The sequence below is a fragment of the Typha latifolia genome, chromosome 9 (assembly GCF_019914945.1).
Source record: "Typha latifolia isolate L0001 chromosome 9, TyphaL0001v2, whole genome shotgun sequence".
In the NCBI taxonomy this organism is placed as follows: Eukaryota; Viridiplantae; Streptophyta; class Magnoliopsida; order Poales; family Typhaceae; genus Typha; species Typha latifolia.
The window spans coordinates 4,430,163-4,457,512 of NC_133094.1; the positions used below are offsets into that span (position 1 = coordinate 4,430,163).

General features: G+C 34.2%; 2 protein-coding genes across 2 annotated transcripts; both read right to left on the bottom strand.

Annotated features, from left to right (window-relative positions):
• Positions 1-364: 364 nt before the first annotated feature.
• On the bottom strand, positions 365-9,302 carry LOC140795712 (membrane-associated protein VIPP1, chloroplastic). Its single transcript, XM_073148438.1, has 11 exons — positions 9,042-9,302; positions 7,547-7,656; positions 7,325-7,435; positions 5,291-5,355; positions 5,130-5,211; positions 3,105-3,179; positions 1,456-1,526; positions 1,284-1,366; positions 1,072-1,136; positions 911-985; positions 365-695 (listed from the first exon to the last, which is right to left on the bottom strand). The coding sequence occupies exons 1-11, from the start codon at positions 9,166-9,168 to the stop codon at positions 576-578; spliced, it is 984 nt and encodes a 327-aa protein (XP_073004539.1). The 5' UTR covers positions 9,169-9,302; the 3' UTR covers positions 365-575.
• Positions 9,303-11,121: 1,819 nt separating this feature from the next.
• On the bottom strand, positions 11,122-26,561 carry LOC140795679 (GTPase-activating protein gyp1). Its single transcript, XM_073148390.1, has 10 exons — positions 26,323-26,561; positions 25,217-25,373; positions 24,950-25,133; positions 18,721-18,791; positions 17,051-17,188; positions 16,858-16,949; positions 14,972-15,243; positions 13,215-13,300; positions 13,046-13,147; positions 11,122-11,547 (listed from the first exon to the last, which is right to left on the bottom strand). The coding sequence occupies exons 1-10, from the start codon at positions 26,448-26,450 to the stop codon at positions 11,386-11,388; spliced, it is 1,392 nt and encodes a 463-aa protein (XP_073004491.1). The 5' UTR covers positions 26,451-26,561; the 3' UTR covers positions 11,122-11,385.
• Between the last annotated feature and the right edge of the window lie 789 nt (positions 26,562-27,350).

Here is a 27,350-nt window from a genome sequence, read left to right on the forward strand (position 1 = left end):
TAGGCACTATTGCTTCAAATGTTTCTAGGTTGAATGGATTTATCTAGTCATAGTACCAATGTTTTAGGTTCATTAGGTAGGTTATGTAATCAGGCTTATCGCACCTCCAATCGGATGAACTAATTTGATTCATAAGGCAAGGATGCTTATGGAGTTTATATTTCCAGTGGTGAATTATTAGGACTATATGGAACAAATCGTTATTCTTTGGGCATTATTTTGCAATATATAAATATGATTTTTCTTTGAAGGAAAAAAAGAATATAATATCACATTTCAGTCCTTCATACATCTAGTAATACTCACAAGATATAATATCACATGTATCATCAAAATATACCATGTTAATCTGTAGAACAGATACTGGGGAAAAAAAGATTAGTCTATTAAATAGAGCATCAAACTATACAATGTCTCCCTTGACAAAATGCAAAGCAAAAGGAAATCTCCATGCAATAATATACTTTGGAATTTTGATTGCTCATTCCATACTTTATATGTGATCCTTGTACCGGTCCTTAATGAAGGCTTTCCGTTCTAAATGAGAGGAGATCAGCAAGCACGTTAGCACAAACCTAATACTCCTGCGCCTTCCTCCGCAGCTCGTTAAGCTCGTTCTCGATTTCTCTATCTGTGAAATTATATGATGCTTTTGAGCTGCTAACTGCTGTTCTACCAGCAGGAAGTTCTCCTTTCTGCAGGTGGCACCAAAAAAATAAGAAAAGAGTGCTGTAACAGTTGACAACCTTATAATTATCACTTTTTCAGATTAAGAAAAAAAAATTTAATTAGGATTCTTGCAGGAAAACGAAAGACAAGAAAACTGATTGAGCATCAATATTGCTCAGCTTATTAAGACTTGAATGGGGAAATGATTGTTGCATATGGATCCAAAAGGAGAAGATTGTACCAATGAGCTTCCTGACAATTCTCTTTTCATTTTTGTAAGATCATCATCAACTGATGAGGTCTCAAGCATTGCAAACTGCAAACAGAAAACTATCAATTAAAGTAACATAATTGTTAATAAGCCTAAATACACGCAATACTGCTCCAGAAAAGAAATGCTACCTTTCCTTCTAGATCATCAGTTGTTAACTGATTAAGGGCTTCTGCTTGGGATTCCATTGTCATAACTGTAGTAAAAAAAAGGCAACAAATTCTTAGATTTGGTAGGTAAGAACCATAGAAGACCATCAAAATGGACTTCAAACTTTTTTATGGTTTCTTATAAGAAAGATTTGACTTGTCATGCATGTTCTACTACAGTGAAAAGAGCCTACCCTTTTCTTCCATCTTCTCAAATGCTGAAAGAGCACTACTTGTATTCACATTTCCCAACATTTCGCTCACTTTTGTTGCCGTCCTAAGGCAAAAGTTATTCCAGCCTTTAGCATGTATATACTTGAGTGATAAACCAGAGGCATTTTCATCAACGAGATAAAAGATACATACTTGGCTGATTGAGCACGGGCTTTCAGGGTATCTTTTTTGGACTTGGCCTCTGCTATTTTGCTCTCCAAAAGCTATAGGAAACAGATATCCACTAATCAAGCAATTCAGTATTATAAGATAGATCAAAATATAAACAGCATAGAAAAGGCATAGCATTATAGATCAAAATATAAACAGCATAGAAAAGGCATAGCATACTATCATAGCAGAATTCCTGAAACTAAATAATAAACATAGTCATAACAAAGTTACAAAGCATATAGCCATGATTATGACAGTTTTTGATTGTTTGACAATAAGGTGGCAAGTAAAGAGTCAGCTGCAGCTTGATGAACAAGATACTAATGTCAATGTTACAAAAAGTGGAGGCAATACCTGCATGGCCACCCAACCACATAGTGCATGCTAATTTTATGTGCAGGAGCATATGTAGTCTAGCATCTTAATATATTAAAAATATTTTATAAATATAAACTATGATCAACAGGAATCTAGTAAAGAAGTAAAACCACACTCGTTATTTCAACAAAAATACTAGAAAATATGCTCACAACAACCAGTTAGACGGGGCCGCCTGCATTTCTAGGCCACATATGCCTATGTGTGGCGGTCCATGCCCCGCCCCCCACACCCCACATCGACAAGGAGGCTGCTAAAGCTACCTTGCACATAGAAAATCTTTAACTTGGTAACCTTTATTCCAAGGAAAAATATGGAAAGGAAGACGGAAGACACTCCATAAAGGTATGAGCATTGATTCTATGATTCTATGATTCTATGCCCCCCAACCCACACACACCGAAAGGAGGCCGCTAAAACAACCTTGCACATAGAAAATCTTTAACTTAGCAGCCTTTATTCCAAGGAAAAATATGGAAAAAAAGACACTCCATAAAGGCACGAACATTGATTCTATTAGTCTTGTGTTCAATTGTTCACCTAATTTGAGTTAAAGAGTTCAAAGCACTCAATTTTTCTTTCTTTAAATATTTTAGAACAATTTGATAAATCAAAGTAAATGAATATTGGAAAAAGTGGAAACAAATGACATGGTACTTCATATGACCTATCAGAATTGTTTGTACATATATATTTTTGGTTCATAAACCGATATAAATCAACAATATCAATCTCAATTTATGTGGACCAATAAAATATCGTTTGACCTATGGATTGCCGTACTCATTGGCAAAGTTGGCACGGGTTGATACATATCATGATAATTGGCATCAATGAGGGGGTATCTTGACACTCCCTCATGGTTATCCATGTCAATGCATGCCACTAGGAATTAAGTATCTCTTACTTTAAATAAACCTAACTCAGATCTCTTTCATCTATTTTGACACATTTTTTGCATTATGATGCTTGATCTATATAACTTATATCATTATACTTCAAATTTTAGAAATCAAAAGGAAATTTTGGTCTTTTTCGAAGTTATTGGCCCCAACTTAGAAGATTTGAGAAAATTGAAGTGAACATAACCCCAGGTTATTTCTCGATTAAGAAAGCTAATCATGATAAAAAAAATGATACTACTATATAACATGAATGATGAGTTCCACAACTTCTGGAGTGAAAACTATGACAAGACATGTGAGAAACAGAGAAAAATACAAGAGAAATGTAAGATGTAGGAAGCTCACCCGGGTATTAGATACAAGATTATCAACTACACTCCTCTGCTGATCAAGTTGAGCCTTTAAGGAGCTCGCATTATCCTAGTTACAACATGTAATGCATATTAGAACTCACACATAATTGACGAAATGTTAGATTTGACCCTTATCAAATTCCAGATATAAACTCATCTCTGTTTTCCTACATATGCAATATATATATTCAGAAAACTATTTGAAGATGATTGACAAATTAAAGTTACAAATGATTACAGATTATTTAACTAAGATCATAATCAACATTCCAGGAAAAAAAGTTATATGAATAAATCTAGCCAAATTTATATCTACATGCATACATACACCTCACAACACAGATCTCTGCACCTTCACATGCATATGGACAGTTTAAGATTTCTATGAATGAAAAGAGAAATCAAGATACTGAGACAGAAGTGCAGAAAACAAGATTCAACCAAATTTGCATATCTAAATTTCTAGCATAAGATCTCTTTTGCGACAAGATAGATAAATAATTCAACACATTATAACACTTTCTTAAAATGGAACCAGGCTTCATAGCAGTTATTGGAAGGTGAATATTAGAAAAGGCTAGCTTATGCTTACATGAAAAGTAACAACTCAATTCTAGCAGACCGCAGGATGCAAAATAAGAAAATCATTTCTATATTATATATCCTATGGGAAAATGAAGCTACACAAGTCAGAATTAGAAACTCTATGTTTCTCAATAAACTACATAGATGAGACATAATGCACCGTAGTCCTAGTGGCTAGTTCATAATAGCTATTCACAGAAATTTCAAAAATCATTAACGAATCAAGGAGGATGAATCCAAAGAACAGCAACTAATATCTTTGTCTTGGTCTAAAGGTAAGAGATAAGAATAAGAGTGAATACAAATGCGGAAATGTTCCAAATCTTTTTAAAAAGCACTAATATTTCATGACTCATAGATGATGAACAATTCGTCCAGTCCATGATAACATTTCACACTAGAGATTTCTTTCCATGTTTTTGGCATGTTGACATAAACAGTTTGAACTTCACATGTAAAAGGACAATATATTCACCTATTGACTTGTAATGGTACAGCTTTCCCTCATCCTACTTATCTCACCAAAGTATTGTCATTTTCTATGTTCAATAAGATTCCACCAGTACAACCAACCTTCGACAAAAGCAAAGAAAGAGTTACCCTACCACCTTATGTGGATAATATTCTTCTTCAAAAAACTTTTCAACAATTTTCTTCACTGCAGATCATCCATTTTCTATCCATTCTCCAATATCCAGATTCAAGCTTATATTCCACCTAAAACTTAGTTACTATGCCACCTCATCCATTTCACTCCCTTCAATATTTATTCCCTCAAAAGATACTATATTTTATATGTGCATAACAAAGTAATAGCAAATTTCAGAACTTCCAATTCTTCAAGGTCTATATCACAAACAATACAGGCACCACCAAATTTGGGTTTCCATGTACACATCAATAAAGATATCTGACAACTTTTGGGAATCGTGTTACAGCTTTAACCTCAAGCAAATCATGAAATGGAAGAGAATGGCGAAGCTACACTGAGCATTTTTCTCTCAAAGTTACCTTTCAGAGAAACAATAGACAGAAAGGAAATTACCGCTATTTCAGATGGATATGATGTCTCTCATTAACAGAAAGTAGATTAATTGTAGCAATCGACCTCTAAGGAAATAGATCTAAACTTTGCAAACTATGAATTATGAAAAGTAACTGGAATCTAGAAAAACTGATTCTATATTACAACTGTTTAAACTAGTAAAGCAATGGCTGATCTCTACCTTTTATACTTCAGTACAACGATTTAGTGAGCAACGTACCATTTATAAGCAATTCAGTCAGAAAATTTTAATACCAATAATTTCTGATAAGAATCCAATTTGTTCTGTTAGAAATATCAAAGTTATCAACATTTACTTTACTTCGAAACTCATGTATAAATGAAAAACTTTAGTCCAATGATTTTATACTTTTATAGGATACCTACAGCATAAGATTTACGCCTTTTGAGGGCCTCACGAGCAAGATCCTCATCTCCTTTTTCCAGAGCAAGTTGTGCCCTGCGATACCTGCAAGTAGAAAGATGTTTATTATTAAAGTTCACAGATACATGCTCGTTGTCGAATAGCACTTCAATGATGACATCACCAATCATTAGAAGCTTGTTCTGCGGCTTTGTATTTGTTCTCCATGCGCTTTTGAGATGCCAATACCTTCAAGACAGGAAATCCAAACAAAATAATTTATTAAACACAGTATATGATCAAGATCTACATATCGTTATGGGTAATGACGATACTCGCAAGAAGAAAATTGAACTTGCTATAAAAGTAACTGTTCTTTCTATTTATAAGTTATAACGAAGTATGATAGATCTGTCCTTCACTGAATCACACAATGGCATCGAGTAAGTTGAGCATAGCTTGATGCCTAGCTCCCTTAAACCTTTTGAGCACAATATGGCAAAAGGAAGGAAAATCCATGGACAAACCTCTAAATTGTATTTTTACTTAATGCAGCTGATTCTTTTTTACATTCAAGAAAGTGAAGTGGCATTGTCAACAGAAATTATGTACAAAGACACTCAAGGGTCAATTTAATCAAGGTTTGTCTGCTAGTCAGCATACATTGGCAATAACTAAACATGCAAATATCCAAGTTTAGAGATCCATCTCTTGTACCTTGGACAGTGGAGTCAATATGAACCTAAATTGATATGAAAGGTTTGAGCACACACTGTGGACAGCATTACCAATATGAGTATAATACAAGACCTTAAAACCTTTTAATGTCACAGTTTTTACACAAAGTAAAGTTGATATCTTACAAAATATTATATCTCATCTGATTTCTCATCATGGACACCGTGCGAATCTGTTTCGCAATACAATCAAAGGCTGAAATTTTTTATATATAAAACCAAGAAAAGTGCCATTACTGAACAACCACGCCGAAAGTTTCCCAATGTAATGTTCTCATTGTTAGAACTTTTTGGTTAGCATAACATTCTGTGGTACCATTCACAAATCACAAAGCTCCTTTCACATTTAGTGCATCTACAGATGTGATGAATTAAATTTTCTATAACTGATGTAAGCCATAGGCAGAAGCTTGGTCATGGCATATGCACCAATGTGGTTTATCAAAACTCATATGTACACATGATCCCTTTAAAATACCTAAATAAGGTTAGCTGAATTCCCAATGTAGATGGACCGTACTGTATGAATAAGAGAGCAGTTACATACTTTTTAATGATATACTTGAAATTCTATGTGATCTTGGTCAGGTGACAAACATAATAACATATCTTCTCTAATTTTATGTAGCTTCTTCTTCCTTGTGACTGTTTAGCTTTCTGTTCTATTTGTTACTCAGTATCTTACATATCAAAAGTTCAAATATCTTTAAACTATAAATTATATATATATACATATACATATATGCTACATCGGTATCCTTTTAGTAGATCACCCTTTGGTTCTTAGAAGGCTAAGGGATGAAAGTTGAAATACCAATACATCCTCTAATCTCCTATCATCTAGTATGGTGACTGTTTCAAATTTCTATAGGGCATGCCTAGTTTTTACTTTTTAGCACCCAACATGATGATGTAATGCTCACTGCTATACTGTACCAAAATAATTCAACTAACATAGTAACTAACAGCTTTTATTCAAAATAGAAACTGAAAATGCCATGCATACCAATCATACACAACTCAATACTTCAGTATGACAAGAGAAAAAAAGGGAGGCACACATAAGAAAAGAGGGAAAAAAAGAGGACAAAGGAGAAGTTTCCAGAAGGGGTTTTTTTAACATTGACTAGCTCCTCTCCTTAGACCTGGCACAGGTTATTATTGAAGAGGTTCTAACCTTCTAGGTATATTTTTGCTTAAAGTTGAATTAAAAGGGGAGTATGTTTTAAAGGTTTCAACAATGGCTAGTTCCCATAAATAGTGATTGGTGGGAAGCAAAAGTGGACAGGATAGTTAGATCCACAGTACCAGTCATGAGTATTGCTGACACCAAAATTACATAACAAATGTTAGGCCAAGTTGGAAAACTGGAAGAAACATGTTACATTAACAAAAAGGTCGCCCTTTGTTTCCCACAAGCTTGAATAAAACATTAAATGAGGAATATAAAACAGAATTATATTGCCTGAAAGAGGACATACCTGTGCTGTAGCTTGGCGCATCTTTACTAAGTCATCATTCATCTCTAGTACAGCTTGTTCCAAGATCTTCTCTGGATCCTCGAAAGAACTAAGGACAGCATTTGCATAGGACTGACAAGCCATATATGTAATAAATTTTACTTTAGCCACAAGAAAACATGAAGAATATATAAGAAATAAGCATCGCAAAATAACACTGAGAACATAAATCAGGTTTCCCACCTTAACTACCCTAGCCAGCCGATCAAATAGGTTCATCCGAGCACCAAGAGCACCACATCTTAATGTGTTAATTTTTGGTGGTTGAACTTGTACTGCTTTTAAAGAACCCACTATAAAAGAAAACAATTGAGAGGAGAAAATTCAGAGGCCAACAACAAGCTGTTAAGTCCATAACACCACATCAGTCTATAAATTCTCTGTCCTGTGTCAATCCTTAAAATTAAAGATACTTGTTCATGTATCATGCACAATGGTTGAGTACACACCATAGTGTACAAGCACAGAAATAATCACATCAATGATAAAAAAACCTCTCATTTGCAAGTTGCAACACACGCTATGATTAACACGTAAACATGACGACACCTATGCACTCAAACACATTCATAACTGCATGCCAATTAAAAGAGAACTTGATTTTGAAACTAACTTAGTGGGGATAGAAATGGTGTATCATTAGAGATTATTACATATTAAACTAACCTTATTCTTAGTCAGAAAGGGGTAGGTTTTAATGTGATACCATATAGTCTAATGACTCTAGTACACCAACAAAAGTGTCTGCAAGTAAGACAATTCAGGACAAAGTTTCTAAATCAAGCATTTCATACCCTTCTGCTAAATCTGAATATGCAGTAAGAGGGCTAAGACGTGACAAAAAATCAAATCAGACAAAACTTGAAATATTTAAAAACAAAAGAATTAGGTAAAAAGTCATAAATTGAACCAAGAAAATAATTAAACAAATTTTATCTCTGAAAGAAGAAAACGATGACAAGTGAAGAACCATAAATGTGTTACATATGCAGGCTATGGTTCAGGAAAATCTAGCTTTGCTCTTTCAAAATACTTCTTTCCGTATCAGCTTTGCTTGTCCTTCTCTCCCTGTCTCTCAATAAACATTATACTTTAATGAATAACTCTCTTTTATATGTGTACTAGGTAGGTTCAAGTAATCTCATCAATTCTCAAGAAGGAAAGATGAAATCAATTTATTTCTAGCATCTAATAGGCTTAAACAGATGAAGTAACTCATGTGATAAGCTTGCTCTCTTTCAATATCAAAGTAGTTATATTTAACATTGGACAAATTTGACAGAAGTAATAACAGCACCAGTTTTCCCAAAATTTTAGGCCTAAGGCCACACTTCCCCGCCACAATATTTTCACAGTAGCTGCATCATTCTTACTTACCAACATCTGAACAACAACATTCAAACGTACAACCAAGTGAAACAAGCAAAAGCGACCTCACAATGGCAACAACTCAATCACAAATTACCCTTCCAAAGAAACTGTCATGTATTCACAAATTTCACTACATCATAACCCAATTCTAAGAATTTGTAAGTTTACCCTTCCATTAAATTACCCTCATCATCACCCATTTACACCAAGTTTTAGTACTATCAATGCAACCATAGCTTAAAAGACATCAGCAAATACCAACAAAAAAAAAAAGGAAAAAGAAAGAAAAGAAAAGAAAACATCATACCCCCGCCATTAAAGAAAGAAGTCTTAAGAAGCGGGCAAGCGAATGAAGCCCTCCTCGAATACGGCACCAAAGCGGCCGACGACGGCGGTGCGAGGCTTAGATTGGTGGTGGGGGCCTTCAACGCCATGGCAAATAGAAACCCAATCTCGCGAAATGCAAAATTATGGAGGAAAAGAAAAAATAAGGTGGGATTTTTTTTTTCTCCCCTTCAATTTTTCGGTCGGAGATTTGATGAGTACTTCGTGTGGAGAGGAGGAGGTGAGAGGCTCCGGTGCCGGGTTCGTAGTTTTATCGTCATCCGACTCGGTTGGGCCGGTCCGGTTTGCCAATCTCCGGTCCGAGTTACCAAGTGGCAATGCAAGAGAGACTAGTTCGGCTCGCATGAACCGTCTAAAAATTGTGAACCGGGCGGTTCAAATCTTTCTTCTCTTACAAGTAGGGGTGGAAACGGGTCCGATCCGGCTCCGTATCTGGTTTTGCCGTAATGCGGGTTGAGATTTTTCTACCCGTTTAGTGTCTGAATTCGTATCTATATCTAGATAATTTTTGTGGAGATGGGTATGATTTGAAAAATAATAGTTTTGTATGACTTTTGTATACTTTTATATGAACATCAAATCTTCTCTTCTTTTTTTGTGCATATATCTACTAATTGTCTATAAATTTCAATAATTATATCACAAGTTTTTAAGTTTTTATGTACTCAGCAAATAATTTGACGAAGAAATTAAGTTCATTATAAGTGTCCAAAAAAAAAAATGTGGTTAGACATATAATTTTATCATTATATGATCTAAATTCGATTCATCCCTATTTTATAGTGTTTGGATAAAGAAAGTAAAATTGTAAGTATCTCTATTTCCCTAAGATTACCGTAATTTCTTAATTTTGGCTCATTTAATTTCCTTTTCTATAGGAAGAGAGTGATGTTTTCTAACTTTTTTTTATATATATTGTCTATCATCATTAATTATCATAATTATCTAATTTTATAACACTTCCAATTCTTACTAAAAATTAGTAAGTTATAATTACTTGCTAGAAGTGGTTTCCTATAAACTTTCACCATTTTCTTCTTTCCACTTCTTATCGATCAAACATAGATTTATGTGGATTAAGAATAGCTTTTGACCAATTTTCTTCTTTCCACTTATTTTTAGTCAAACATTGATGTATGCAGGAGACAGCTTGACTCAATCCATACTTAGTGACCAAACAATAGCTTATGCCTAACCAAATTTAAAAGTTCAGAAAGAGAAGGAAAAAAAAAAGTTCCATGAGTATAAGTTTAAATTAGTTTTAAAAGTATTTTATAAATCACATCTTATATTTTACCTATTTTGTAATTCACGCCTTGTCTTTCACAATTTTATAACTCAACATTTTTTATTCTCTATAATTCTCATTTAACATCCTAACGTTATTTTGACTAACTAATATCGATTAAATTACTAAAATATCATCACCACTATTTTTCCTCGTGTCTATCCCTCCTTCAAAGAATGCATGAATAATTTAGGCATTTATAAATTATTTCATATAAATAACTGAATATTTCTTTGCTGATACCGTTTAAATTAACAAAAGATGTTAAATAAGAATTATAAAAAAAAGTATGGGTTAAGTTACAAAAACCTCACAGAGTGAATCTAGGGTATGATTTATAAAATTTTCTAGTTTTAATAATGATAAAAGGAGTTCTCGACGTTATAAATATACCAGTAAAATGGTTTGCACTTATATTTTCAATGTGTTGTCCATCTTTCTCTCTCACCGTGAACTAGCTCTATAACCATGGCTGAGAGATGAATAAAAAGAAACGATTCAATGGCAAACACCATGTTCCCCTTGGTTACCATTTACCGGCAGCACTTCTCCGACCAAGCAAATAGTTTTGAACACTTGCCGCGTCTGATGGATGAGCACCACCTTTTTTTACCAACTGTAGTGTCTCCGAGACATCCAGCTATTGTAAGTAATCATTCTTTACGACACATACCCATTTATCCAAGGAATATGAGAATAGCTAGATTTAGACCTCAAATTTCAAGTCTTACTGAACTCAAACCAGTGCAAAGACTTGATCTGTGAATCTGGATGAATCTATTCATTTTGGGCATAGAAATGCTCGAAGATGTACATAATTTTAGAACACCAAATTACAAGCTTGAATGCACATAAAAGAAATCTTTGTGTTTGTTATCTAGAAAGGATAAACATACATACAAGGTAAAAAACCCTTTTCAAATCAAATACATAGATCACTGGAGAAAATTCATATACTGGCATCTGAGAGAGAGAGAGAGAGAGAGAGAGAGAGAGAGAGAGAGAGAGAGAGAGCAATCTAGCTAGCTAGATGACTTGGTGAGTTGTTGAACATGGTGTGCCACATGTAAGCTCTGGAAAGGACCATCTCAAGCTCGTGGTGGGTCCAATTCTTTGTCGGAAGGTGTTGTAGGAACATGACCATCTCCTGGAAATCGAGCTTCTGGAGCTTATCTGACCACTGAAACATGTACATGCAGTTCTCAGAATTCTGCCTCTGACTATGTAACCATGTAAATATTCACTTCAAAACTAGATGTTCAACTATGGCACTCAGTTGGAACAATATGTACTACATGTGCAAGTATGTAATGATGCAGACAAAGAACTTGGAAACAGAAAAGAAAGATCAATTCTGGACACTTAACAGAATTGAACATTATCCTATCCCAATAACTAGCATTCTTTCTACTAGATAAAGATGCTAAGAGTTAACTCGACTGCAGCTTCTCACATACTATTCACATAATTTGGTTCTAATCAAAGCTTCATGAGAGCAAATATTCAAATGAAATGTATTTAGACATGTGAGTCAATATCCTCCCAACATTTTATCATTACTCTTTTTCAATAATCTCAACACAAAACCTCTTTTCCACAGTATAAATGTTTCTTTCCTTCCGATAATAGAAAGGTAATGTTGGATAAATTTGCGTCCAACCGACCTGCTAGTCAATAGGTAATGCTTTAAAAGCTGGCAAGTAAGAGTGGGTTTCAAATTTATGTCATTTTGTGCTGGTTTTCCTAAGATGAGGCTACGGCAGAAGTCTTGCATTGGCTTATCATCAAGAGCATGAAGAGAATTTCGGACATGAGGAATTTCAAGTTTTAAAAACTGCTGAGGCACACAATTTCAAGGTTGTACTCTCCCAAATTTTCAAACTCATATACCATAATACCAGTGTTATTTGAAGCCATTAGAAGAATGCAGATGATTATAGGTACCATATAAGCAAAGATAAATTAAATAATCATCTAATCAGTGCATATCCAACAACTAAAAGTAGGGGTGAAAACAGGTCAGATTTAATTCGACCTGATCCGATATCGTATCCAAGTTTTGCCGGTTATAGATTGACATTTTCTTATCCGTCTTGATATTTGAATTCGTATGCGTATCCGGATAGTTTGTGCGAATACGGGTATAGGTCAAAGAATAATTTCCAAATCACCCACATATTATTTAGTTTAAAATATCATAAAAATAGTGATATAAAAGATTTTTTATACTTTTATATGTATTTCTAATTTAGTTTTTGCATATATTTACTGATTGTCTATAGATTTCAATAATTATATCAGAAGTTCTTATACACTCAGAAAATGAATTGGAATATCTTATATGTAAACTATATCCGTGACTGTAATTAGCTGATATGGTAATTAAGTTCACTATCTGTTCACTATCTTTATCCAAAGAAAATAATATAGATATGGATATAATTTTACCACTATCTGATCTATATCCGGTCCATTTTCACCCCTAACTTAAAGGTTAAAAGAAGCTACTTTTACAAAATAAACATCACACCCACCAGAATTGTGCTGGTAAAATTACTTCTCAAAGAAAATGATCTAACAACAAATTAACAAAGTAAAAAACTAGGAAATTGAACTCTGAAACAGTGTCAAGCTTTTTATGTTCAATCCTTGCACAATTTAAAGGAAACAGAACTTACAGTTAACAGAAGACTAGCTGCTATGTACACAAGAAACTCTGGTAATGAATCTCCTTCCGCAAGATAAGTATCCCACAAGCGTGTAACAAGGTGGAAAGGGATCTACAAAATTCCAAATAAGTTTAGGTACTGAAAAACAAAAACAATGCCTTAAAGAATGCCCACCAACCTCACGTATCAATAGACAATTGAACCACCGAAAAGCAAACTGAAGGAACTCCAATCCTTGCTCCTCCATATGTCTTGATACAGGCTCTTAAAATGATAAAAAAAGAAAAGGAAATTATCAACCAAAAGAACTATGAATAATCCGAAAGAGAATTAATTTTTATTAGAAAAAGGAACAAGCAGAATATGAAACAAAAAATTATGCCGAGAACTAATTAAACTCCATGCAAGAGATAGACACTTCTAGTAATCAGATTAATGGTCACATCTAGGAGGTTCGACTGAAAACCCTATAGAAACAATCAAGTTGGTCTAGAGCTACCTGTATGCTTGAAAATACTATCAAAAAGCTGTTAACAGTACAAAAAAATTTAGGATCAGAAACATGTTTAGAACATTTATTCTTAAGACAAAGTTTAGTACTGTATAAAGGTCAAAGACAGGTTCCAAAATTCCCAACATGATAACCAGCAAATTAAGAAAACTCACTAATGTTAAGCTGCAGTTCTACATGAAGTACATGTTTTATGATGAAAATGAATTGACATATATGTTGTAACAAACACAATGTTCTCACTAATTAGGGAAACCATATATTAGATCTACTAGGAAGGTCCAAAACAATAATTCATTCTCTCTCGAAAATAAATATGCCTACTGATAGTGTATTCAATTGTCCAATAATTATAGAAATACAAATATATATTTTTTTCCGCTAGGAGACCACATGTGATGCAATTGTTTGAAAACTATATAATTGCTACAAAAAGATAAGTGATGAATAAGAAAGGTTGCACCAACACACAAATATGGCATCAGCAGCAAACTTGAGAATCAAAAGAAAAGAAAAAGAAACTACTGAGCAGAAATTACATCAAAAAAATGCAATACACAGGATCATGGATTGTCTTGCTTTCCCATATTGGCATGCCATCATACAGTCCAGACTGCTATGGTACAATTTGACTTGCTACGAGGTTTTGGTTACCTATTTGATCTAAAGGCTAAAGCTATGAAATAAAACTCATAGATATTTGTAACACAATAACATACCATAAAATGATATTACTGCGTAACATTTTTCATGCATATATTCGATCGGCAAACTAACAATTGGTAATTCATTTCTCCCAATATTCTAGGTTTAAATAGCATCAATTTCAGTCAATAGTGTTTTTTCATGCTATTCTAATTTTGACAAAACAAACAAGCATAGCTTTCCCAACTTGAATTCCCATATGGTTTTGCTGAATTTTGAGTAACAAATGAACCTATGACGCAACGGAATTAGGCTTCTCTTTACTCAACTGGTCAACCCATATATCAGTGGACACCAAGGCTGTCGTGTATACCTCTTGAATCTGCGTTGGCATGGTGCATAACACCAGAATAAGTTGGCACCGGCTTGGAAACCATGTGAATGAGATGTAGACACTGGTACACAAGCAATAGGAATTCGATAGCGACCTATTAAATGGAACATCTCAAATAAAGAGGAAGGATAAGTGTTTGATAGAGACAATTATACCAATTTTCCTAGTCAAAGACTGTTTTTTTTGACTTGTCAACTCTATGAGCTACTTTTATTTGATCTTGCTTACTGACAACTAAACCTATCAGATATTGGCAGCTCAATCATGAGGCATGTTCATGCATCTAACCACAAAAGTAGACAAATGCAGGTCGAGCTATAACAGCTTATAACAAACATGTTATGAAGAAATAAAATAAAGCACATAAGAGATGACAATTAAATACCATCTATTCGTCGAACTAGCTCTTTCAGTTTGAAAACAAGGCGCTGAATTCCTGGTTGAGCAAAAGTATAGTGATCCTGCATTCCATCAAGAAGCTTTGACAGACACCAATAGCAGTCAGCTTCTATATCAGAGATTACTTGTTGAGAAAGATCTGACGTTGACCAACTCTCCATGCTTCCATCTAGATATTCTGATAAGAACACTATCAAAAATGGTGTGACGAGGTCATTTATTCCTTGAACATATCCACTTGCTGGGTGACGAATAGCCCTGGAAAGGAAAACAGAGTTCAATTACTCGCTATATTTGTGTGTGGCTGTGTGCATGTGCTTGGATTTGTGTGATTATATGTATATATCCTAATTTGTTGAACTGAATGAAGAAAAGAAATTTATATAGCCTGCCCCAACAATTGGATGATAACACTTTGTTGTTCATACTTCATAGTTCATATACCATCATTTGTAATAAATAATTATGAAGGCATGTCACCAGGTACTTAAAGATGAACATTGTAAGAAGAAAGATATTCCTACCATTTATATTAGTGGCTTCTACAGCTAATCATAGTTTCAATCAAGGATGGCTGTGTTGGTCAGGACGCGCCATGTCGATCGACATTTGTCATGCCAGTGGTGGCAGTGGCACCTGATATGGGGTATGCCAATGGCACACTCCCGTGCTGACTTGTGTCAATTTCTGTGCTAATATAGTCTTTTTATCAAAATTTTGCTATTTTTATCAATTATCATTAAATAAAGTCTTTGATTCAATCGGCACTACTGCATGTCGATCCTCGTGCCAATGTGGAAGTCTTTTTTTCAATTTTTTTAACTTCTATCAATCATCATTAAATAAAGTCTTTGATTATCCCCGTCATTCTACACTCAATTAGATATTAGTTTTAATTATTTAACTATTATCAATTAATATTATGTGTTCAATTATATTATAAATTATTTAACCATTAATATTAGTTTTAATGAATGTATTCAATCATATTATGTGTTAGATAATATTTATATTTAACTATTGCTTTATCTTTAATAAAATGAGTCATTTACGAAAATAATCTAAAAATAAAATATTGTAATGTAGATTATAATATATATATATATAAATTAAAAATCCAAGAATGATATGCCAAATATCTAAAAACATTTTTAAATATTCTAAATTTTTTATAAAAATATGTTAAATGCGTGCCACTACTATTGTCGGTTTCAATTGCAAAAGTAGATTGACATACTTTAAAAGAGCCAATATTCAAATTATCTCTAAGGAAATCTGCTATTTAAAGGACATTGTACTGCCTCCCATCAATACTGGGCATGGGGGAGTAGAAGAGATATGCAGCCTTAATTAAGAGGTTGTTTCCATAATTTGAACCAATAATCACTTGTATGCAAAAACATGAGGTTGTAAGCCTTAGTGCCACACTATGTCTACCATTCTGCAGCTTCCAAAGTAGGATCTAGAGTATCAGTATTAAATCTTGATGACATGTAAAAGAGTATCAAACAATTTAAAGAATACTAGATCTTGAACTATAGCTTGAGCTGAAGTACGAAAGTAACTTGAGAAAGGAAGTCATTTATAACTCTTTACAGTCTTCCAGATCCAAAAGTGTTGATGATGCATTTAAATCCCAAATATTGGAATGCTTGCACATAAGATATTGACAAGAAAATAACAATCATTACGTATAAAGAACTTTTCCTTTAATGTTGACCTGAGATAGCCAAACAGTTACTGTGTATATTAGTTAACTACAATACATACGTCAAAATACAATCCTAAAACACTAATATCAAGTACCAATAAAAAGCATCCGACTCTGCCCCTTTGCTGATTACAACAGCCGAACAAGTCAAGATCTCTTACCATGTGTAGAGAATTCGCTCCAAAGATTTCTGAACTTGTGCATGCTGGAAGAAAGTGACATCAGGTACAGTTCTTGGGCAATCAACAGCAATCTAAGAACACAAAACAAGCAACTTAGGATACTGCAGAATTAGTTAATTTTCTCATGTAGAAATAAAAAGTAAAAAAAAAAAAACTAAACCCAGCAAATAACCTGGCGAAGCATGTTAATCTCATCATCTGACCGGTCAGTGTCGGGAATGTCATAATATTGAGAGACACAGTCAACATATTCAAGTCTTTTCCTAGTCAAAACTCCTTTACGTCTATCTGAATTAGGTGGTGCATATCCCTGTTGTCAGCTGATACTTAAATTCAAATATAAGACAGAACACTCAAAATTATACTAGTGCAAATCTTGCAGAGGTATTGAAATATGAGGCATTGTAATGTAATAACAAAAAAATTCAAATTAGATTATATAATTATAATATAGAAATCTATTTAAATGAAGACAACAAGCAGTATTTGACTGAAATACTAGCTTATATTCAGAATTAAATTATTCTCTCTTTGTGCTCAATAAGAGTGACCTGAAAAGTAGCACAAGGCATTCAAAATTTGAAATATTAAATGAATCCTTTTCTTCTTATGTAAACTAGGAAGTTGATAGGCATCCCAGAATAAGCTCCTCATAGTAAGAAGATATTTGAGTTTCAGACTTCCAAGTGCAACAGAAAAATCAGCTAAAAGAACATGCTCCATAACGCAATTATTCATCCTTTATATACAAGCAAACAAAATCAATTTAAACAGATGCCTATATCTGAAATACAAGCTTCCCAATCTGCTGCTCTCTTTGATTAAGTCAAGGTAATGGCATGTCAGGTGGAAAAAGGATCAAATCAAGTTTTAAGTGCTGTCCATTCATAAACAAAATATCAGCTCCTTGAGATACAACTCTATCTTACAAATGTAATGATGTCATATTGGGAATAAGAGTTTATACATCAATATTAATATTTAATACATTATAAAAATGAGTATTAGGGATTAAGAATAGAGTGCTAACACAGAATTAAACTATTGAATATGCTATACATAAAATGATCCCTTATTTCCTATAGTCTATGTTCAAATAACAACTCTGTCTCAAACCCAGAACATTTGTCTGGCTAAATAATAGAAATATAAGCACAGAGGTGTGCACATAAATGAAGTTATGGAGAACCTGACAAGGGAAAAATATTCATGAAAATAAATAAAAAGAAAGTCTATGAGAGTAATACATTATAAAAAAAGGAAGAGAATATATGTAGCTAATCAATGGAAATAATTGTGACAGTAGAAACATGCAATTTTTTTTATCTAGGGACAAAATAGGTATGAGATTGTTTTACCTATAATAAAATGTTTCTACTGAATATTCAAAAGATAAATATTCATAAAATAGTCGACAAACCAGTGTAATTTATCTATTTAGACTACGGTATTTAGCTGGGTATTCTAGAGACATCTGGTCAATAATCAATATAGACAAATATGGACCATTCTGTTGAGTTAAACCAAGAGCCATTGTATCATGTCTTACACTCTTACTAATTCCTCTCAAGGAATCTTCTACGCAAGTAAAACACTACCTTCCCTCTAAAAGCATGTCAACATAATTGATAGTTGATACTTGATAGTTCCCTTAAGTACACAGAGTTTCATAACTATGCATACATGGCCACTCTAGAAAGCATCTCAAGGAAATAAAATTGCCAAAGAACAAACAAGTAAAGAAATAGAGGAAAGTTCAAGTTAACCTTAGAAAAAGTACTTAGCATAATAAAAATAACTGAACACTAGATTAAAGTAGAAACAACTCAGGACCTCACTTACCAAAAGAAGCCTCCATATGTTAGGGCGCATATAAGGTGGAACACCACTCCAAGATAGTTCACGTAATTTCTCTGCAAGATATAGATATCAGCAAGAATATAAATTAATAAGATCTAAAAAGTACAAGCATAGATTATATTTTCAAACAAAACTAAAAAATAAGTAGCATAGTGAGATCAGAGAAATACAATGGAAAAAGATTGCTTTGTATTAAAAAAAAATCAAGACAAGATTAAGAACCAAAATATTCCATAAAAAATGGCTTTACCTCATTATGAAACTCACACAGATAAATGAAGCATCTAAAAGTAAGAATGATAAATGCTTACCAACCAAAAGAGAAAGCAGAACTAACAGCATTGGCGTAAGCAAACTCGATCAATCTCACATTGTAAAGTGATGAATTCTTAACCTCTAAGCAGATCCTGAAAGGCAGTTTGAAACGATCACTTTTTCATTCCATTTGATGCCCATTCAGACAGATTTCTGGTTCTTCTATTTAATGCCAACCATGTGCCCAACAATACCAACAATCCAGCCCAGAAGACTTATCCAAAGCCCCATTACATACAGTATCCTAATTTACGTGATACCCACTAATCCTAGCCTCTACTGGCTTAATAACTAAGGGCCACCCATCCTGGAACACCCATTGGTGTCTATCCTAGTCTCCTCACACACCATCTATCCCTTATTTCTCATCTCACTCATAAACTGACCTTTTTCCTACATGTATTCCTAACCCATCTCCACTTGATTAATTCCCCCCTCCCTCCTTGCTCTCTGTTTTATGGTTGTGAGAAAGAATAAGTGGAAGAATAGAAGATGAAGAAAGAATTCCACAAAATTTACCAAATGGAAACCTTCAACCTTGATAGCTATTTTAATTTTGAAGGAAACAATTAAAATGTAGGAACTATTATTGGTCCTTGTAGTTAATAAACATTTCTCTTCTATAATCTCCAGAACTTGATTTATTGGTTTTCCATCCTATATATGAAAATACTAAGACAAACATAATGCTCTAGCATTTGAAATTTTCTACTTTCTTGGATGTTTCACTTTCATATTGAAGTTTTGATCTCTAGGACTTGATCTATTATTTTAACCAAAGACTGTGTGCCAAAGGAAACATGAGGCACCAGATCTTGGCTTTGTATGGTACATATAGTGACACATGATGTGTCCAACCAGTGTGCCACTAACAGATTGGATGGCCTTAACATGCCTATAAAACAATTTGTAAACCTTTTTAGGACCCAAAATAGGTTTCAACAGCTAAATTGTAATATTTCAACATTATATAAGGTATATTAGTCTAAGACATGCAATAAGGTTCTAATTTGATAATTTTCCTCATTTCTTCTCAATTTTTTAAGTTGGGGCAAATAGCTCAGGGAAAGTCAAAATTTTCCTTTAATTTCTAAAGTTTGATGTGAATAAATACAGCAACAAAAGACAAAGGGAAATCAAAGGGATGATATAAACCCATTGGATTACTTTAAAGTAAGATATGCTCATTGCTCAATACCTAAGGCATCGGTATAGTGGTTATGACTTATGAGGGAGTATCTCATATCGGTGCCAATAATTTACTAGCACAATATCAATATGTACCAACCAGCATAGCAATCCATGGTTTTTCCCTCAATTTGTCTATGGAAATACAAGGAAAAATGTGTTGCTCTAGCATTTGAAATTTTTTTATTTTCATAGATGCTTCTCTTCATATCAAAGTTATGTAATATCCAAGGTTCCCAGTTTCGGCCGATCCCGATCCCAGCCGAAACCAGTCGGTTTGCTGGTTTCGGCTGGAGTTTCAGCCATTTCGACCGAAACGGGTAGGAACGGGTCGGATCCGACCCGGGGGACATCAATAATTGATGTCCCCACCCCCCACCTGCCTCTCTCCCTTTTCTCTCTCTCTCTTTCTCTCTTTTCCTCTCTTTCTCTCTTTTCTTTCTTTCTCTCTTTCTCACGGATCTCTTACTCTCTTTCTCACCGGTGACTAAGTAGTGAGTAGATCTCCGTCTCTCCCGTGACCTTGACCTCCGGGGACGTTCTCCGACGAAGATTCGACGACCTCGATCTCCGACAACCTTGGGTAAGTTTTTTTTTTCAGTTTTTTTTTCATTGTGCGAGGCCGCACTGCAGCGAGTCTTCTTGCGCACCGGCAAGTGCGGCGGCACAACTGCAAGAGGTGTTGCTTTGCGCACACCCGATGTTGCCGCCGCAACAGAGACTTCTCTCGCTAGCGGAAGCGAGCGGCGAGAGCAAAAAGGCGAGCGGCTTCTTCTTCTGGCTGCGGACTCCGGTGCTTTGCTCTTATGCAGTTATGTCTCATAAATTTTAAATTATTTTATATTTTATTTTGATTTTTGTTTATGTTTTTTAGTTGCAGAGCTAAAATATCAATGGCTCCAAAAGAGAAGTCATATAATACCGACATTGGGTGGCAACATTGCAGCACTATTGGGCAAGATAAAAGACGCGTTAAATGTAACTGGTGTGGAAAGAAAATGAGTGGTGGTGTCAGCCGTTTGAAAGAATATTTAGCTGGAAGACAAGGAAATGTAGCAGCTTGTACTCAAGTGTCTTTGGAAGTTAGAAAGCAGATGTTGGCTCATTTAATTGGCAAAAAGAAGGATAAACAATCTGCACAACAAAGAGAGTCAATGATTCATGAAGAATTGATGCATAATCCTGTACACATTGATGATAATAGCAGTGAGCAAAGTAAAGAGGATGAGGAGGAGAGACAGATGAGGAAGGCAATGAAAGAGAGCAGAAATATGCATAGAGAAGAGGAAGAGATGAGAAAAAGCATTGGTAGTAACTTTCAGAGATCTAGATCAGTTAATATACGAGGAGAGAGAGAATATGGGAGCAGCAATTCTACCCATAGGACTCCTGGTGTTACAGCAGAGTCTGAAAATATTGAACCAATGGATACATATCTTCAGAAAAAAAGGGGTCGTACACAAACTTTCATCAAGACAGCTCTCAAAAGAATTAAAAATGCAAAGAAACACATTAGTAGAGTTGTTTCTAAATTTTTCTTCTACAACCATATTCCTTTCAATGTAGCTGATAGCCTTTACTATCACACTATGGTGGATGCTATACAATCAGTAGGGCCTGGTGTTCCCCCTTCTAGTTCAAATAATATTGCTACTAAATATCTTGACTCAGAGGTAGATGAACTTCATACTTATATTAAGACATTTAAACGGTATTGGGATGAATTTGATTGTACACTGATGTGTGATAGGTGGAGTACACAAAACAGAAGAAATATAATTAATTTCTTAGTGTACTCTGGCATGGGGACAATATTTTTGAAGTCTGTGGATGCTACTACTCATTTCAAAAATGCAGATTATATTTGTCAGTTGATGGATAAGGTGGTATAAGAAATCGGTGAAAAAAGAGTAGTCCAAGTGGTTACTGATAATGGGGCAAATTATAAAGCTGCTGGAAATTTACTGATGATTAAAAGACCTCATTTATATTGGACGTCATGTGCTGCACATTGTATTGATCTGATGTTAGAGGATATTGCAAAAGAGCCTGAAATTGACATGGTCATATGTGAAGGTCAGAGGTTACCAAATTTTATATATAACCATGGTTGGGTTCTTAATTTACTTAGACAGATGACTGGTGGTAGGGAGATCATCAAACCCGGCGTCACTAGATTTGTCACTCACTTTTTAGCCTTGGAGAACATCATGCACTACAAGGATGATATTATGCGAATGTTTACATCACATGAGTGGTCTATGAAAATTAAGAATATGAAACCTAAAGATAAATTTTTAGGTGAAACTTTGAAAAATATGGCTCTTGGAAATACATTTTGGGATAATATTATAATTGCCACCGTAGTATTTGAGCCTCTTGTCAAAGTATTAAGACTTGTAGACAGTGATGACAAGTCTGAGATGGGTTTCTTATATGAGGCAATGGACATAGCTAAAGAATCAATAAAAAAAATGTGAGCCAAAGTTATAAGAAGTGGTGGAAGATGATTGATTCTAAATGGAACAAACAACTGCATAGAGATATACACGCTGCTGGTAAGCATGCTTTTAAGTTTTAAGTTTTAATTTACTTTTATTTATGAATATTTAAAAATTTGAATGCTTACAAATTTTAAATTTCTATAGGGTAATTTCTTAATCCAAGATTTCAATTCTCTAAAAATGTCAATAATGATAGTGAAGTCTTGTTGGGGGTTAGAAAGGTAATCAGCAAACTTGAGCCCGATATTCATAAACAAATATTGTGCGATAAAGAAGTGAGTTATAATTCAATTAAATAATTTTATTATTATTTGTTTCAAGTTTTAACTTTCAATATAATCAATAAGCTAATTATATATTTCTGATTTCAGATGGAGAGATATAGATTAAGAGCTGGGCAATTTAGTACTGCTAAAGCTGCTGCAGCTATATCTCATAACACTCCAGCTGAATGGTAGTCTATTTATGGATGAAAGGAGGCACCAAATTTGACGCCAATAGCAAAGAAGATTTTAAGTCAAGCTGTGTCTTCATCACAGTGTGAAAGAAATTAGACTACTTTCTCCTTAATCCACACAAAAATATGCAACCGATTGACAATGAAAAGATTAGAAAAGTTAGTTTTTTGTCATTATAATATGAGATTGAGGGAGAGAAATTTAAAAAGAAAGACAGAAAATAAACAACTGATTGATTTAAATCATGTTTTTGATGAAGAAGACCCCTTGACTCTGTAGATTAGAGAAATAGAGGACAGGTTATTAGATGACAGAGATAACCCATGGTTAGATGAAATATTAGGAGAGACCACGACGAGGGCAGAGGCTGGTACAAGTCATTCAGCAACGAGAGATAATATACCTACTAGTACCAGTCATAGTCCTGATGATACATATGGTGGTAAGATCGTTCCATCTATATTTGTTAAGGAAAGTCAAAGAGGCATAAAGAGTGAAGACAGAGAAATTGAGGATATATATACATATCAGCGACGTCGTCATGAGATGGATTTTGGTTCCTATGATTATGGTACATCGAGTATTTATTATTTGGAGTCATCACAAGATCCATATGCTAGTTATTATCCTCAGTATCCTCAGTATTCTCAGGCACAAGATTCAAATGCTGATTATTATCCTCCTTAAACGCAAGTCACACAACAAGATCCATACAATATGACTGGTATGATGGAATCACTTTTTGGAGCATCAGGTCTCAGACATCAATATTTACAAACTTATGGTGATTATGATGATGAAGATTATAGAAATTTATGAGAACCAGCTCGGTATTCAACAAAGTTTTAAATTTTGAGTAAGTTAATACATTTTTTTAAGTTTTTAGACTTCATATATGAGTCATTTTTGTTTTCTTATTTTTTTGTCATTTTTTCTAATTTTTTCTGCATTTTTAAATAATATTTAGAATTTTATATAATTAAAAAATAGTCCGATCCGATACGAACGGCCGATACGGCCGATACGTATCGTTTTTCTGGACGGCCGATACCGATCCCGATCCCGATACTGGGAACCTTGGTAATATCTAGTACCTTTCTAAGTTTAAACGCAAACATTACAACTGAGTATCTTTTATCAGCCTATATCATAGCTAGATGAGTAGGCATATCTCATCGATCAAAACCACATTGTTCTTGATGTGGGTATCTTCTAACATCACAATGATCCATACAAATATTAGTTATCACACATACAAACTGAATGTTTGTCTACATACTCTAAATGAGTTGTTTTTGACATGGTCCCTCTGGCTGTATATGAATCTTATACATAAGAGATGAAAGGCAATGAGTTTGTTCATAATCCACATGCAAATAGTTATTGTTTTAAAGTTTCCAAATAGCTAGAACTACAAAGAAAATAATCTAGGAGAGTGCCAGTTTAAGTTATAATATTGATAAGAGAAAAGAAACGCCTATCATGGAAACATATACTGGTCATGTTAACTAGTGATGGCAGCATCATTTGGAGGGAAGTACTAATCATCTGCAAAAGAATTGAATCTGTAAATAAATAATTGAAAAAAAAACACAAAGGGGTCTTTTATGAATGCATAGACTAGGCAAGACGGCAACAAGGAAACTGTGACTACCATTAAAATAATGGACTGGGTTACTATTACTGAAAGAGATTATCCTGCAAACTTTACTTTGATAAAAATAAATAAACAAAGAAAATGCATACCTAATATGACAGCTGGTCTTGAAAGCTCCCTTGTGAATTTTGTTATTCTTGCAGAATCAGTGGCTCTAGCACCAGAAACCAATCCTTGAGCATCTGGAGATGATGCCAGGCTACTTGTCGATGATACATAGGACTTGTGAAGACTTGTATTATGTGTCATGCTTCCAGAACTTTGTGCTTCTTCCTGTGGTGAGTAGAACTATTATATGAACATTCTCAGTCATTGTAGATGATAAGAGGCAAACATTAACATTGAACAAAGATTACCACAAACGAACCGTCCAAATGTTCATCTTGATCATGATCAATTTCGGAGTAGCTTCTCTCAAAGTGTTGAGAGTGTTCTGGTGATGCACATTCATTTAAAGGCTCAGATTTGCGGCTTAGCAAAATTTTGCCAGGAAAACTGCGTCCTTTAAGTAACCTGGAGGAAGAACATTAAAAGGCAGCATTGCAATTATTAATTTCCAAATTAATCATCGCTCTACTCAATTAAATCATGAAACAGAAGAAACTCTAACTGTACAACTGTAAGAACTTGCAAATGCCTTTCACAATATGACTGAAAAGATCAAAATTCTGGAACCTATATTTATGAATTTGCATTTTAGATGTTACTTCTGAGACCAAATGATTTGGCCTTAGAAGTTAGGTGGAAAAAAATTTGATCTACAGGCTAGACAAGCTTTCAAGTCAAAGCTGGTTGCATAATATCAAACCTGACATGTTGCCAAACTGATTCAACTTCAAGAATTGAGAAATCAAAGAGACAATTGCTTAATCCTGATTATACTAGAAACTATAATCCTTTATTGCTGCAACGAGTACTTATAGATGCGGTTATTAATCACTTCTAGGATTCAATAGTAGGAGTTTGCAGATAACCGGTGAAATCAGTGATTTTAATTCCCTATACGAAATTTATAGTAATCTTAAAATAGATCAAGAAACATAACGAACCCATCTGAATTTAAATTGCACCCAGATGTAAATGAATAGTAATACTTATAGATCTGTGAGCAAAAATACTCCACGACAGAACAGCAACCTAAGTCAAATCAAGGCAAACATTCCTACAAAGGAAAACAAATCGACGGATCTAATCCTTTTCAGAAATCAAGCCGGAAGTGTTCATAATGATATAAGCTCAGACCCCGGTTGCCTAATTCTACCATCAGCGCACCAAAAGAACCAATATCCCATCTTTATCGAATTTCCTACATCAAGGACTCAAATTTAGAAAACCCATCTGCGTTTCTCTAGATCCAATCGGAGAGACATCGTAACGTCATTAGCATTCCCATCAAAGATCTGGCTTTTTGCCTCAAACCTTTCTCCGAGGATCTACGAAGCTAAAAGAGATCGAATCTTACCCCTGGACATTTCTGAGAGTCTGGTTAAACCTCCACTCAAGATTAGAATTTCCGCCGCCGCCGCCGCTGCTGCTCCCACCACCGCCACTCATCTCCTTGCCTCGCTCTTCTTGTCTGCCACTCTTCATGAATTCTTTGCTGTGGACGACACCATGTTTAAGTACCTCGGCTTCCTCTATTCTGTTGCTATTTCTATTATAATCTTTTCCTTCTGTTCATTATTCCAAAAACCCACGAAGGCAACAAAAGAATATCTAGAAAAGAACAGGATTTCTTCATAATTTGCTATTTGAAACTGTTCTTTTTTATCTAAAATATCATAATTTCTACAGTAAAAAAATAAAGGCTATTAGTAGCCCTGAAAACGAATCATATACCTATTAGATAGTCCTCAACAGACATTTGGATTCATATTTTTAATTTAGATACGGTACAAAAATTAATTCTTTTGTATGTCAAATACATATAAAATTAGAGAAATTAATCTCTACAAATAATATATAATATATTATTAGTAATAATATCAATATTCACTATTTAAATGAGTAAACTAAAAATTATAAATCATTCGAAAAAATGTGCGGGTAAATGGATATCCGATATTGGTATCCGAATCCGAAAATTATATCCAACTCGTATCTGAATTCGTCTACGGGATTTTTTTTTAAATTCTATCTGTATCCAAATCGAATAAACTTTTTTATCCAAATCCGACCCAAATCGGGTCAGATAGCAAGTCGAGTCGGAGTTAATCCGACCCCTTTTCAACCCTAGCTATTAGGCTTGGCTCATGATTATGGCTTGGTTGGTGGCTTAGAAGAGTAGCTTGTTGGCTTGGAGTGATGTTTTGGAGTATAGTTTTGGAGCAATAGTTCGGTAATGCATACAATTTAAAACTAAGATTAGACAATTTAGTATGTTAGCTAAATTTTTGGACTAAGTGTCTTTGTCTCTAGATAGGCTAGTCCATCTAACTGATATTTAACCTTCGTTGTTAAATAATAATAAAAAAGTTTATTTTATCAAAA

Bases quoted from the DNA above. Each gene is read 5' to 3' on its own strand.
- LOC140795679 (XM_073148390.1), bottom strand. From the start codon at position 26,450: ATGAAGAGTGGCAGACAAGAAGAGCGAGGCAAGGAGATGAGTGGCGGT. The intron at 13,301-14,971 runs GTATTTAATTGT...TATCATTTTAAG, and splicing joins GCTAGTTCGACGAATAGATG to AGCCTGTATCAAGACATATG. The intron at 13,148-13,214 runs GTTGGTGGGCAT...GGAATTTTGTAG, and splicing joins ATTGTCTATTGATACGTGAG to ATCCCTTTCCACCTTGTTAC.
- LOC140795712 (XM_073148438.1), bottom strand. From the start codon at position 9,168: ATGGCGTTGAAGGCCCCCACCACCAATCTAAGCCTCGCACCGCCGTCG. The intron at 1,367-1,455 runs GTATGTATCTTT...CTTTTGCCTTAG, and splicing joins GCCCGTGCTCAATCAGCCAA to GACGGCAACAAAAGTGAGCG. The intron at 696-910 runs GTACAATCTTCT...TGCCACCTGCAG, and splicing joins AATTGTCAGGAAGCTCATTG to AAAGGAGAACTTCCTGCTGG.